The following is a 15,888-nucleotide window of genomic DNA, read 5'->3' on the forward strand; positions in this document are numbered from 1 at the left end:
GCATTGAGTAATTTAGCCTTAACTTCACAGTAAACACAACTTAATTGCCATCTTCCACTTCGTAGAATAATATACATTTAATCTATGAAATAACACTTAAGGAATCATGTTGCAACCAAAAAAGTGTTATGCCTTTGATATACACATGTGCCACTACTTCTGACCGTCTGCCAATGGAGAATCACAGTAGCAAATTTCAGCTATTTAAAGACAAATGGGGACTCCTCTAGCATGCAGAGCACAGAGACCACTGTAGATCACTGGGATGTGTCCCAAATGGCACTCTATTCCCTTTAGTGTGAACTACTTATAACCAGTGGCCCGCAGGTCTCTGCTCTAAAGTAGTACGTGACCTATAACGTGAACAATTCAATTGAAAAACAAACTGAAATCTTTGAGAAAATAAATAAATAAATCACAATAACCTGGCTGCATAAGTGTGCACATCCTTAAACAAATACTTTGTTGATGCACCTTTTGATTTTATTACAGCACTCAGTCTTTTTTGAGTCAATCAGCATGGCACATCTTGTTATGGCAATATTTGCCCACTCTTCTTAGCTAAAGTGCTCAAAATCCGTCAGATTGTGAGGACATCTCCTGTGCCCAGCCCTCTTCAGATCACCCCACAGAGGTTCAATTGGATTCAGGTCTGAGCCATTCCAAAACATTAATCTTCTTCTGGTGAAGCCATGCTTTTGTGGATTTGAATGTGTGCTTTGGATCATTTTCATGCTGAAAGGTAAACTTCCTCTTCATCTTCAGCTTTCTAACAGATGCCTGAAGGTTTTGTAACAAAATTCCCTGGTATTTGGAACTGTTCATAATTCCCTCCACCCTGAGTAAGGCCCAGGTTCCAGCTGAAATAAAACAGCCCCAAAGCATGATGCTGCCACCACTGTGCTTCACTGTGGGTATAGTGTTCTTTGGGTGATGTGCAGTGTTGTTTTTGCGCCAAACATACCTTTTAGAATTATGGCCAAAAAGTTCCACCTTGGTTTCATCAGACCATAACACATTTTCCCACGTGCTTTTGGGAGACTTGATGTTTGTTTTTGCAAACTTCAGCCAGGCTTGGATGTTTTTCTCTGTAAGAAAAGGCTTCCGTCTTGCCACCCTACCCCATAGCCCATTCATATGAAGAATACGGGAGGTTGTTGTCACATGTAGCACACAGCCAGTACTTGCCAGAAATTCCTGCAGTTCCTTTGATGTTGCTGTAGGCTTCTTGGAATCCTCCCTGACCATCAATTTTGGAGGGACGTCCAGTTTTTGTTAATGTCTCTGTTGTGCCATATTTTCTCCACTTGATGATGATTGTCTTCACTGTGTTCCATGGTATATCTAATGCTTTAGAAATTATTTTGTACTCTTCTCCTGACTGATATCTTTGAACAGTGAGATACCTCTGATGCTTTGGAAGCTCTCTGCGGACCATGGCTTTTGCTCTGAGATGCAACTAAGAAAATGTCAGGAAAATCCTACTAGAACAGCTGAACTTTATTTGTGATTAATCAGAAGCACTTTAAATGATGGCAAATGTGTAATGACTTCTATTTAACATGAGTTTGAATGTGATTGGTAAATTCTGTATACCGCCACATCCACAGTTACAAGAGGGTGTGCACACTTATGCAACAAGGTTATTGTAAGGTTTTCATTTTTCCCCCTCGAAGATTTGAGTTTGTTTTTCAACTGAATTGTTCACATTATATGTCACATTAAGAGTGGAAAATGTCCTGACATGATTGATCTTTGTCTCATTCTTTTACATCACAAAAACCTGGCATTTTAACAGGGGTGTGATGACTTTTTATACCCACTGTATACAAGTTAACACATACAGTCAAGGATGAAGTGCCATTTGGGAGGCAGACAATATCCCTGGGAACAGAGTAGAGGACAGAGATGGTTAGCGTAGCGGTGAGTAGCTATCTACATTATGTGGCTGAGAGGAAAATGACAGGATTTGGGTGTGACCTGCCCTGCTTTGCAGTGGTGATCATTTGAGACTCAGGCTAATTATACACCCCGAAGAAGAAGATTTCCTCTCTCATGGGGAAAAGTGTGCGTGTGTGTTGTAATGTACATATCGTAATGTACTATATTTGCTAAATGAGATTAGGTAACCCTTCAGGCCATTCCTGTCCTAATTCGTGTTGAACGGGATCACAATGACTGTATGTAGGACACAATGAGTGAATGTAGGATAAGAGGTTAGTGAGCATGTCTCTGGTTTTGCAGCCAGTATGTAATCACCCATCACTTTCTTTTCCTCTCGCACCCTCTCATCCTTTCTTTTCTTCTTCCTCCACTGTTTTCATTAACAGTGAAACTGATCAAATGGTTAAAAAATATAAATTGCCTGCATTTCAAACACAAGGCCGTGTGTCAGAATGTCTGCCCATACTGCTAAACAGCCCAGAAGGTTTCTGACCTGTTTTCTGAGGGTTCTTCGGTCATCCAGTGTAGAGGTCTTTCTCAGCCTAGCAGGCTATTTCTGAAAGCTGAGGTCACCGGTGATGTGTTTTTTTTTCAATGATGCTCTAAACTTTTCTTTTCTGTAAAGGTTTTAGTTATTTTGACAGACCCTGATACTCCAAGGGTAAATACAACACCTATGATTAAAACTAGACTTTGACAGCTCTCTTAGATCTGTAGAAATTGTGACAGAACTCACCTGACTAAGCAGAAAAATCTATTAAGCCAACTTTCACCCTGTTGCCCTGAAATAAGGAGTCTCACATAAAAGCTGAGAATCTATCATTTAAACTCAGTAGCTCTTATCCAAGTTCAAATCCAAACTGTAAAGGGACCAAATATAATACAAAATGCTTAAATTAGTCAATGTTTAAGGAGAACACTATACTACAGTAAACGTGTGTATGTCAACTGCAAATCAACATTATAATTTAGTGCTGTCAAATGATTGAAATAATTAATTGCAATTAATGGAGTAGTGGATGCACTTAATTGCAATTTTAGAATGTGCTTACATTTAGATCTAATTGAACTAACTACTTTTAATTTAAATATTCTGTTTAAATTAAAAGTACATTATGTTAATGACATATTGTGCTTCATTGCTTCCAACATTAAGGTAGGCCAACTTCCTCTAAGCAATGTTCTTTAAGTTTAAACATACACACATGATTGCACTCTCTCCTCCGCATGAATAATATTCAAACATAGTTTTTATAGCAATTGAGCTATCCGAAATTCAATGTACATTACAGTCTAGAACAGATTTCTGTAATTATTTGGCATATATAGATTCCAGTGGCTTTCTGGTACGTCTCTTTGACGTGCACAGCATGAAAGGCAACATGATGTTCGAGGCTAGAATGGAGACATCTTCCCTATACTTCCTCAAGTTAACTAGTCTGGCAGAAAACAAATACAGCTGATGGATACACATCTCGAAAAAACATAAAAACTGTTTTAGATAACTAGCATGGTATCATGCCATCATCTTAATACTATTAAGATGTTTTAAGAAAGTTTTATTGATGGTTGTGTTTGGACCCATTCTGTTTTTGCAACACAAAAGTGGACAGACTACTGTAGTTATATCACGTTAACATTTGCTTGGGGCAAGCAAGATGCTATTTGAGTAGCTTGATTAGCTAATTATCTATTATAGGCATTAAGATCTTTTTATTTTTAATTAATCACACGTATTAACGCATTAACTTTGACAGCCCTACTATAATTGAAAGTCAACTTAACAGAAATGTTGTGTATCCTCTCCCTTATGACACATTTCAGAAAATGTGTTCATTTTGTTGGCAATTAAAGGTAATTGTGATTTGCATAGTGGGCCGGCAGAAAGGGGTCACCATTATGCAATAGTGTCCCGATTCTGAAGTGAATTGTCTTATAATCACGTGAATTCGTGATTCCTTGTTGCACCCTCAAAAAAAAAGCTATTCCCTTCTCCCAAATTAACCAATGGCTGACCTTTTTATTCTGTGACATAGAACACCCTCTCGCCTCTCTTCTCTGATGAAATATCCTATCCCCTTGCCACGTTCACATCTCTCCCCCTTTCCCCACCTCCCTCCCTCCGTCTGTTCATCAGCCCTCCTGCCTTCACAGATACCGGTTCGATGGTTGTGTATCTCTGTCTGGCTGTCTGGTCACTGAGGAGAGAGTTGGATCAGTGACTGGTGAGGCGGTCCCACTGGGTCACTGACTGGATCAGAGCCCCGTCTGTTACAAGGAAACCCATACACACACTGACTGCACTTTGATTCCTCCGGGCCCGTGTGTAAGCGTTCAAATGCACAGTGTGTGTGTGTGTGTGTGTGTGTGTGGGTAACAGTGTTGACGGGTCCAGCACAGCCAGGCTCTGACCCATCCAGGCCTCTCTGCAGCTCTGAGGAAACTATTACACACAGAGCTGGCTGGGGAAGAAACACGCAGCACAGCCTAGCTCAGAGCAGCAGCACCCAAACAATGTTCCTCTGTCCACATCTGGCTGTAAACAGGCCCTAAGAATCAGCTCACACACCCCAGCCGTACTCTGCCCTGCTCTGAGACGCCATGGAACGGGACCAAGTCACTACATCTCTGGGGTCACAGAAACGGGTGTGTTGTAACGCCTCACAGTGCTATATGCTTCTGTATCACACACACCCCTCATATTCTGATCTGGTCTTAAAAGAATGCCAGGGATGGGCTGGAGTTTGTTTATGAGTTTGTGTATGTGTGTGTGAATCAGGCCAAAGAGGAGAGATTGGCCCTCCCATCTCTACAGAGATAGGCTTTCTCTGATTTATGAGAGAGAAATAGAGAGAGAGAGAGAGAGAGAGAGAGAGAGAGGGAGAGAAAGAGAGGTGTTTGCCTCTGCTGGCACTTAAAAATAGATGGAAAATTACAGCATGCCGTTGGCCCCCTCCCCTAGACCCCCACCCGCCCCCCGCCCAGCCCCCAGGCTGGAGCACAGGAAGTGGTGAGACGACTCCATCCATGACGCTACAACCACTCCCCTCTGGTTCAGCTCAGGCCTGTACTACAGAAAGAGTCTGACCCCCCCAAAACGACTGGGGAACCGAAAGCACTTCCACAGCAGACAGAGAAAGTGGCAGAAAGAGTCAAAGCGATAGAGACAGACACAAAGACAGACAGAAAGAGACAGAGAGAGACAGACACAGAGAAACCGACCGAAAGAGACCGACACAGTGAACAGAAAGAGACAGAGATAGAGACAGACAAAAAGAAACAGACAGAAACAGACAGAGATAGAGACAGACAGAGAAATAGACATAAAGAGACGTTCCTTGCTGAGCAGATCCAGATGTGTAATAAAATCTATAGTCTATAGTTCAAGTTAATGGAGTAAGTTAATTCGTATGTGGTTTCTTAGTTCAGTTTCCAGCTGCAATTCAATAGGTTTTGCTAAACTGACTGAACTGTGGCACAACTGACCCCCATTCCAACTCCACGTCACTGCCAGCCAGACACACAACAGCTATACGATGTTAAGTCTGTGTCAGTCCGGCTTCCTGAATAAGGAGGAGTGTCAGCAGCATGCCCTTCTCTTTCTCCCCTCTACCTCACACATGCCGCCGTCACATATTCCAGTCACATGACCAGAAGTGGGTGTGCTCAGGCAGAGCACATGCAGGGGCCAGATGGTATCATGCTGTTTTCACGGTAGCAGAGTGGGAAACCCCTAATGGTGGTAAAGATTAGAGAAACTAATGTATGACCATACGAGTGTTGGGTGGTTGAGATAATGCATTGGTTCATGTAGTGCTTTATAAAACAACACAATCAATGTATTATCCGTCCACGTGCTCGGTCGGTGAAAACATCTTCCAAGCCTGACGCTATGAATAAGACAACTTTCAAAACTAGGACTTAATGCCTCGAAGTCATTACGTTTCGGCTCTCGTCTGTGTAAATGACGGACCCAAGGAACAGTTGCTTGTTCCTAATGTAAAACCAATCAGTTAAACCCTCTTAATCTCTGGTGCCTTTGATGTGCCATTACATGACGGAATCATACATGGCATGATGCCTGCCAGTCACTCTACGGTGTCTCCTTCTATCTTACCTTGAGGGAGTCAAAGCAGGCGATGACACGTCCATTCTCTATCTGACAGCTCTTGGCCGGGTGGGCAAACTTACACTCCTGGTCAGAGCGTGAGCATGTGCCCCTCTGGAACTCCCGACACACCTCCAGGGTCAGCCATTTTGTGTCCCGCATGTGCGCCATGTTCATGTGCGCCATGGCGACAAAACACAGTCCCCAAAAATGTGAATATTAGTAATCCGTCTGAATCGTACTAAAGCGCGATGTGTGTGTAGGTGTGTGTTCTTTGGCTTGAGCACAGATAAGTCTCCTCTTCCTTATTCCCCCAAAGGTTCCAATGAAAAGTTTTAAGGCGATAGGTGAAATGTATTGTAACAATGTTGTGTGTGAGTTATTGGGACATTCACTTCATCAGAGCAGTGAGAACAAACTCAGCAGCCAATGATCCTTGGCGAGAATTACTCTTCTCGTCTCTCAGCAACAGTCCAGGTGAGGGAACATTCAGACTTCAGATCCTTCTGACTACAACAGGCTTTTAGGCTGTGATCTGTGGAGATCAAATTCTGAGGGGTTTGGGAGTGGGAGCCGGGCCCAGGAGGAGTGAGGCGCTGTCGGGGACACGTGGATGAGAGCTGGGGCAGGAAGCCTGGTGGTGATGTGGCTGAAGGCAGGAGCTGGAGCAGTGAGGGTGGTGGAGGTTGCAGGTTTGGGCGCGGGTTTTAGGCGTGGGCCGTTACAAGGGGTGTGGTTGGTATCCTTGTACTCGCGTTACCGTGGCAGCAAGCAAGGCAGGGTGGGCAGGGGCGGAGCTTCAGCTCGAGAAGCAGATTGAAGCTGCAGCAGACGTCAGGGAAGGCACTTCCTCTATTGGAGGGACAAAAGAGGGAAATTAACTAAATACAGTATACTTCCACAGACACGATTTCAAGTGTTTATTCTCCAATCAGGTGGAAACCCCTAGAGCACATTGCTTTCCCTGACTGATTCTCTTCTCTCTATAACCCATCCATTTAGCAGTGGGAACAGATAACTTGTAAAAATGTCAGCCATGCAAGGGTGCCTGCTAAAACAAACACAACTCTCACCCTCCCGTACTCCCACAAACACACACATTCGCACAAACACAAACCACGCCATACCACACACACACCACGCCATACCACACACACACACCACGCCATACCACACACACACACACACACACACACACACACACACCACGCCATACCCCACACGCACACCACGCCATACCACACACACACAGCACATACAAAGCACCCTTTCAGAACTACCGGTGTTTCTGGTCAGACTCGGAAAATCAAATCAAACCCCATATCACTTACAGTTGAGCACTGGACAACCAGCCGTGGCAAATCTATTTAAAAGAGAAAGAAGGAGAGAGAGAGGAAGGGAGGGAGGGAGGCAGAGAGAGAGAGCGAAAGCAGGGGGAAGTGGAGGGGAGGGCGTTAGTTTCCCTTTCTCAGAAGCGGTGTGTGCGAGAGGACCAATGAGAGCGGGTGGAATTGCAGCAACATTCTGGGCCGAGAGCCAGGTGAATGGGAGGGGCGGAGCCAAGGCGAGGTCGACCTGCCTGCCTGACTGCCACCAGAGAGAGAGAGAGAGAGGCAGTGAGGGAGGGAGGGAGGGAGGGAGGAGGAACCGAGGGAGGGAAGGGGAGGGGCCGCAGAGAGAGAAATAAAGCAAGGGAGAGAAAGAGAGAGAGAGAAATAGGTAGAGAGGTAGAGAAGGGGAGTTAAAAAGAGAGGAAAAGAAACCCAAAGCCACGCCAACCTAATCTTTTTCCCTGCCATGACAACTATCTTATTCCTGGAAGCAGACAACAATGACTTGTGATTCGTTTATTTCCCTTGCGCAATTTACCGCATTTCACAACCGATCAAGTAGAATCGCGTTTCCTAAAAAATAAGCCTATCCAAGCATATCCAGGACATTGAACAGTTTAGTAAGAATTATCACATTATTTGAATTATTCTATCATAATAGTGACAGCTGAATGAAATCAGCGATCACACCAAACTTCCCTCAGCTCACTTCCCGTTTTCACTGTTTGCAGGTGGAACCACTGATCACTAGCAAAAAGGGGAAGTGCATGTTTGTAACCATTGTGTTCACCAGGGGAATTTGACTCATTTGAATCCCAGAGGGCCCATTTCTTTGCTTATCATCAGAGCCGGGCCAGAAAGGGCCACACCCTCTCAAGAGAAAACCATTTCCTAGAACATGTTGTGCACGTTCAGCGATGCCATCTACTTCAGCGACGATGTGCAGCTTGAGAAACGCTATGAAACCTCTTTGCAACAGTGTGTCTAAGGACCTTCAGTACGACACCACGGGTCACCATAACCCAGCCACATGGATGTATTTTTACAGAGAGCTGGGTATCATACTCAGAGAGGAGGGGGGGGGGGAGTGGTCGAAGATAAAACTCAGAGAGGGACAGAGTGATTCTAGACTTTTCTCATAACCTCTGGCAACATTTGAGTTGACAGCATGGAGTGAGAAAGAGAAAGAGTCATTTCGAGCAAGAGAAAGCAAAAGACAGAACGAAAGCTAGTGAGAGATCTAGACAGAGAGAGAGAGAGAGAGAGAGAGAGAGAGGAGGGGTTGAGTAAACACCCTACTTCTTGACTAGGCTTCACCTTGGATTACCTCATACAGGCTTAGAGGAAATTACTCATATGGCAGACAACGATGACCATTGAAACGCAAACACTGCGAAACATACAAAACGACACACACACACATTTAAATTATACTGCAAATGCACACTTTGAAGCATACAAAACCCACACAATTTGAATTGAAATAGCACAAACTTCAGAACACACTAAATGACATGCACTCACCTTCAGACTGAACAACAACATACACTTTGGAAGGGGAAGAAAGAGAAATCCAGAAAAAGCTAACAAAGAACCTATCAATTATTTGGTAATCTGACTTTGAACCTGTTTCAAAACTGCTGCACAGCCTTTCATCTTCATTCCACTGAATGTGTCTGTTTAACCAAGTTTGATCTGCCTGTTGTTTTAATACAGAGTTTGACATAGTTTGAGCTTCAGAACATGTTTATACAGTATTAAGACACGTTTATTGCTAAAGCTTTGCTTTCTCAAAGTTGATATCAATTATTTATATTCCACACTTAAAACTTTCAAGTCCAGTGGATACATTTTAAAATAGGCAATTAACACAAATTTGCCAAATCCCACATACAACCAACTTATTGGAACTTCTAAAACAGGAAGAGGCAATTGCTAATGAGAGAAAGGAATTAAAGAGTTTGCCAGCCATTAACCAAAGATCAGGTAGTGCAAAAGGAATAGTATACATTTTAAAATGTATCTGTTTCACTGTTTATACTCACCAAAATAAAAACAACGATGTGGTCAATGACCACAATATAGTCATTATAACAATCCGGGTCTAACTCCAAAAATAGTTCGGATTTGAGTAAAAAAAAAACGCATTAACAGATTGTAGTGTATCTTCAGAACATGAACTGTTTTATTTGCGTTCTTTGGTTAAGCTAATATAAACTAATAGGCTAACTAACTGGCTATGCTAGATAGCTGAAATAACTGATTTCTTGGCTGGCTAGCTTGATGACTAAGAAAACTGCACTTTTTTAAGACTTGCAATGTAATCTATTAAAAAATATATAGTTCATTTAATTTGTACATGTATCAAATCAATACTGCAGCTGTAAATTAATAGTTAGTTATGTGTTGAAAGTGACTGGCTGAGTGTTAATGTAAAAGGCTTAGACAATTGATGGCTATAAGTACTGGGGCCCATTTGGAGTCACAGGACAGAGACAGACGGGTCCAAACAATTAGAATAATTAAATTAATTAATATAGTCAAAAAGTATTCCCCAGCTACCGGTAGATAAACCTCAAGCAACAAACTGACATCCTAAATAACAAACTACAACCATTAATGCAGTTTGCAATTAAACTCATTCCAGTCGTATATATACAATATTCACTATATACAACGATTCAATTACACACTGTCATACTGTGCTTCAGATTCTCCAGGCTCTCGCAATGGTTTGCGCGGGTGGTTGGAGTCAGCTCTGCAGGCATCTGCCTGTTTCCATACAGAGCATTAGTGAGAGCCAATAAGATAATAACCCTTATTATGACACCATCATGCCTGGACACAGAACTCCTTCAGCGCTATTGATTTCAGCATTTGAAAGACCGCTCATGTCACTACTTCACCACACCCTTCATTTAATTCCATAAGTCCATTGCTATTAACTGTCTCCCATTGATACAAAGACACACACGCAGAGACACAGTTTATGGTCTGCTAGTTTAATCATGTCTTCTTTAGTGAGCCGGCCCAATCATTTATCTCTCCATCTCTGTAGCCTCCAAATTAATGTCTGGTCTGATCGGTCCTGGAATCTTTGGCAATTATGCGACGTAGCTCTCCAAGGTCTCAGAACTCCGTGCAAGGTTACAGACAGGGGAGGGCGGATGGAAGGAAGAAACAGACACGTATAGAAAGATAAAAAGAGATAAGACATCAGCCGGGGGATTGAGAGACGAAAGTGAACAAAAGAACTGAGAAAAAGAGAGACGTTCAGTTTTTTTCTTTCGTGGCTGGAAGCGGACCTTGCTGACAGAAGAGGACGTATCTAGAGACCATCACCTCATGGTCATCGGACACCCCGCTCCACTTTGTGCCCGATCATCAATTTAAAGCATGAGGAGAGCAAACGAATCGACCGGCTTTTGCGTCTCTTCGCTGTGAGTCAGCTTCACATTCACCAATGATGCATCCTCAGAAAAAATGCAGCCCGAGAGGAGAACAGTTTGCTTTCAATGGGTTTAATACATCTATTATGAGATAAAGCTCCAGTGTTAGAAAATGTCTAAGTAAACCATAACAAGGTCCAAACTACAGATCTCTGTCGTCAGTATGCGTGGTTTATGGGATGTTAGACACCAGTTCGCTCCAGTGTTTAGGCCTACGGTGGTGAGATGACAACCGTTATGAGGCCTAGGCTGCTATTTGGACTCGGACAGGGACAGCCTGACAACATGGAAAGTTACAGCCATCGAGGCTATGCGCTAATTTGCGCGGGCTTGCATAGGAGTTGCCATTGTAACTAAAACATTAGCTTCTCAGTCAACGGGACCCAAGGGTGTGGTTCACAGTTATGATAAGACTTCCCGCGGAATGACTGGATGCTAGCTAGATAATTATCCTAGCCCTGCGTGACCTGGCGCTACAACGGCTACGTACCAAGTTCTTCGCAGCTTGCCGCGTGTAAGTGGAGAAAGCAAATTACTGAAGTGCAAGTCAAAAAATATGCTCAATGGGACATATTGGATGTTAGAAAAACTATAAATATGTGCTAGAATATTTAATAAAGACCCTTGCTTTAGCTGTCTAGTGAATTGCCTGTCCGTGCAGCTCACAGAAGGAAAGAAAGACAGCAGCAGTATATATATTTCCCTAGGTCTGTTCATTACAAAAGCAGTGGATTCAGCACATTAACAGAGTCAGAGCAGGGCGATGCTGTGCTGAGATAGGCCTTCAGAGTAGAGGAAACGCTATACCTCAGCCTCTCTGTTCGCTGAGCTTTAAATATCAGACGTCAATATTGCCCCTGCTCACCCTAACTCTGACACATACACTCTCATGGTCATGAACTCACTCATTTACACACAGGCGCCCATACACGGATGCATGCACATATCCACCCTCCCTCCCACACACACACACACACACACAGACACACACCCACACACACACAGATATGCCCACACACACATCCACACACACACCCACACGCAGACACCCTCCCACACACACATCCACACACAGACACCCTCCCACACACACATCCTCACTAAGACACCCACACACAGACATCCCCACACACACCAGGGATGGAAATTAAATTTTTTGTCCACCGGCCACTGTGGCTGGTGGATTTCAAAATCTACCAGCCACTCAATGTTTTTACCAACCACTTTCTTGTTTTTAACCAATAATGTGAAGCGTGTTGACGACATACAGAGCAGTACATTATCAGATTTGTCTCGTCGTAAACTAACCAATCGCGGGACTCCCCATTGTCTGCTTTTCTCCATCGTTCTTTAAAAAAAGTTTTTTGACTTTCGCCTCTTTGTCCACTGGCTCCTCCTGAGATGTTTTCTCAGCGGACCTCTTAACGCCTGCGATGTAACGCCACTTTTTTTTTTTTATGTGCGCCGCCTCTAAAGTGTCTGGGTGAAACAGTATGCTATTTTTATTTACCCGCCACGGTGGCCGGTAGGTGAAGCCAGTTTACCCGCCACAACACAAAATCACCCGCATTTGGCTGGTGGCGGGTGCTAATTTCCATCCCTGACACACACACACATCCACACTAAGACACCCACACACAGACAGCCTCCCACACACCCACACACACACCCACACACAGACACCCTCCCCCACACACACACACACACACACACACACACATCTACACTAAGACACCCACACACTGACAGTACAAACTGAGACTCAGACTTCCACACAAGTTAGAACGACACTGCCACTTCATCTCAGCCCAGCCTATCTACCGCCATGACACTGAGCCAAGAGCCAGACATCCCAGTGTCAACAGTGTCTCCGTGACAACAGCATACTTGTGTCGGCCGAGGGCTGTTGTGCCCAGAGAGATGAGCACAGGCCAAGGACAGGGCTGGAACTGAACACAGACTTTAGGTCACTGCGTTAGGTCACCGGTTGAGCACAGGGTCTAAAACCGGACGAGCGGCGGGTCTAACACCGTTCTACTTCACCATCATCGTCATCATCACGATGATGTCATACACACGATAGTCTGATTGACTCCCATGATCCTCATAACAGCCAGCTTCAGAATCAGATCCTCATTTATTCCCTTCTACACCCTATGCCTGGTTTGTTATGAGGTTAAGTGGTGTGTAAGCGTGTGTCTGTGTTTGTGTGTGTGTGTGTGTATGTGTATATACGTCAGCGTGCGGTTGCGTCCACATTTGTGTGACTCTGCGTGTCTGTGTGAGCAAGAGAGTGAGAGTCAGTGGTAAGAAATAAGCGTCGCACAACAAACAACGGCTATTCATTTCGGTGAGAGCAAACAGGGGACCGGGAGACAATGAGATCTGTTGTGCGTCTCAAATACACAGTCACTAACCACACGCACACACACACGCTGGCATTCACCATGTTGTGTGTTTTAACTACCCTGAGTGTCTAACTGTGCTGCCATGTGCCATCGGAGTGACTGACTGTGTGTATGCCAATGTGTTTCACTCAAGAACTAACATGGGGGATAATAGTTTCCCCTTATCGTCTAACGACAAGGCCATTGTCTCACATTTCCAGTGTCTCAGTGGCTGTGACAAGTCTTGCGGGTGATAGGCAAACTATAACAGGCCATTATTGGGTATACAGTAATAATTATAACAGGCCAGTATTGGGTATACACTAATAACTATAACAGGCCTGTATTGGGTATACAGTAATAATTATAACAGGCCAGTATTGGGTATACAGTAATAATTATAACAGGCCAGTATTGGGTATACACTAAAAACTATAACAGGCCTGTATTGGGTATACAGTAATAATTATAACAGGCCTGTATTGAGTATACACTAATAACTATAACAGCACTGTATTGGGTATACAGTAATAATTATAAAAGGCCTGTATTGGGTATACAATAATAACTATAATAGGCCTGTATTGAGTATATACTAATAACTATAACAGGCACAGGCCTGTATTGGGTATACAGTACTAACTATAACAGGCCTGTATTGGGTATACAGTAATAATTATAACAGGCCAGTATTGGGTATACAGTAATAACTATTACAGGCCAGTATTGGGTATATACTAATAACTATAAAAGGCCTGTATTGGGTATACACTAATAACTATAATAAGCCTGTATTGAGTATATACTAATAACTATAACAGGCCAGTATTGGGTATACAGTACTAATTATAACAGGCCAGTATTGGGTATACAGTAATAACTATAACAGGCCAGTATTGGGTATACACTAATAACTATAACAGGCCTGTATTGGGTATACACTAATAACTATAATAGGCCTGTATTGAGTATATACTAATAACCATAATAGGCCTGTATTGAGTATATACTAATAACTATAACAGGCACAGGCCTGTATTGGGTATACACTAATAACAATAACAGGCATGTATTGGGTATACACCAATAACTATAACTAGGCCTGCATTGGGTATACACTAATAACTATAACAGGCCTGTATTGGGTATACATTAGGGGTGAAACGGTTCACAAAACTCACAGTTTGGTACGATATGGTACAGTGGTGTCACGGTTCAGTGTTGTTTCGATACAACAAAAAAATAAATGCCTGAGAAAAACGCAATTTATATTTAGCTAATCCCTTTATTTTAATAGTAAACATGGGCGGCTTAAATTCCCAGGAGCATATGGAAACAAAGGGACAACAAAAAGCAGTATCTGCCTTACAACATGAAAAAGTAGTAATTTTAATCAGAACTTCAACAAGAGTGCATAGTCCCGCAACATATATGAAAATTAGGTCACAAAGCAATGCCAGAAAATAGGACCACATGAAACACATTACTCCTAAAGAAGAAACTATCATTTGTACCTAACAAAATGTATTTTCTATTGTCCATGCATAACAATGAATATGTTTATATATCAAGGCTTATACATGGATTTGGAAAACATTTTCAAATGTGGTTAATACATGGGTGCAGCTTGGGCACGAGTTGAATTTTTTTAAAACGGTTTCCACCTGCAAACTTTTCACAGATGACTGCTTGACGAGGTAGAGGTCTCAGAAACTCATGTAGCAAATATGATACAATTGGCGTAACAGGGTTTTCAAAAACACATTTTATTCTTCAACAAATTCATTTTGGTAGCGCCCTTTGACAGATGTATAATATTAATGTACAATGTATGTACGAGTCATAATTCTCCAGGCAAATGTGGTTTATATATGGGTGAGGTTAATACTCGGGTTGTATACACACAAAGCTATAAAATTTATGGTGCAGTTTATACACAATGTGGGCTATAAATGGGGAATTATGGTAGATGATAAGTCATCTTACTCGTATTGCCAATTGAATAGGCTCTCGTTAATAAACAGACTAAATGTTGTATTAGTTTTATCCACCAGTCGTTGGCAATCGCCGTTATAGTGTGTTGGGAAACCGAAATGATCCACAGATGGCAGACCTAAATAATACTGGGGTATCTTCTAGTTCTGGCTTGCCAATGCTTGCCATGTTGCTCCTATGCATTTAGCTAACTGCTAATTCCTTCATAAGAAAACTGCTGTTACCACAGTCTCTCCGTTCTTGCTGGAGTGAAATAACTAATGAGCGGAGCTGCATACAGCTAGGAGACGAAACAACTTTCTTTTTTTGAAAGACAACTTTATTACCATGTGGATATTTTCCCCATGTTAATTCATATGCTGCTGGTTTGTGCATTAATTTACATATTTTTTACAATATAATATATATTTTCTTATTATATGATGAATATATTGTTTGGTTCGCAGGGCATACCAAACTGTGCACCATGGACCCTGGGCCAAACGGTTCAATACGAATACACATACTGTTTCTACAGTAATAAATATAACAGGACTGTACTGGTTATACAGTAATAAATATAACAGGACTGTACTGGTTATACAGTAATAAATATAACAGGACTGTACTGGTCATACACTAATAACAATAATAGGACTGTACTGGTTATACAGTAATAACTATAACAGGCCAGT

At 42.6% G+C, this 15,888-nt stretch overlaps 1 protein-coding gene across 20 annotated transcripts in view; it reads right to left on the reverse strand.

The window, feature by feature from the left end:
• mbnl1 (muscleblind-like splicing regulator 1) overlaps window positions 1-15,888 on the reverse strand; it is a 55,648-nt gene that overhangs the window by 25,527 nt on the left and 14,233 nt on the right. For 19 of the 20 annotated variants that reach the window (XR_002196307.2, XM_010894575.4, XM_010894571.2 and 16 more), the window contains one exon: window positions 6,062-6,904. Coding sequence is in view for 19 of the 20 variants with exons in the window: in XM_010894575.4 (XP_010892877.1) it covers window positions 6,062-6,238 (177 nt within the window). In the remaining variant the exon portion in view is untranslated. Of the gene's footprint in view, window positions 1-6,061; window positions 6,905-7,383; window positions 7,484-15,888 lie in introns of those variants that run through there. The other variant, XM_010894573.5, reaches the window with a different exon arrangement.

Source organism: Esox lucius, chromosome 3 (genome assembly GCF_011004845.1).
Source record: "Esox lucius isolate fEsoLuc1 chromosome 3, fEsoLuc1.pri, whole genome shotgun sequence".
Taxonomy (NCBI): domain Eukaryota; kingdom Metazoa; phylum Chordata; class Actinopteri; order Esociformes; family Esocidae; genus Esox; species Esox lucius.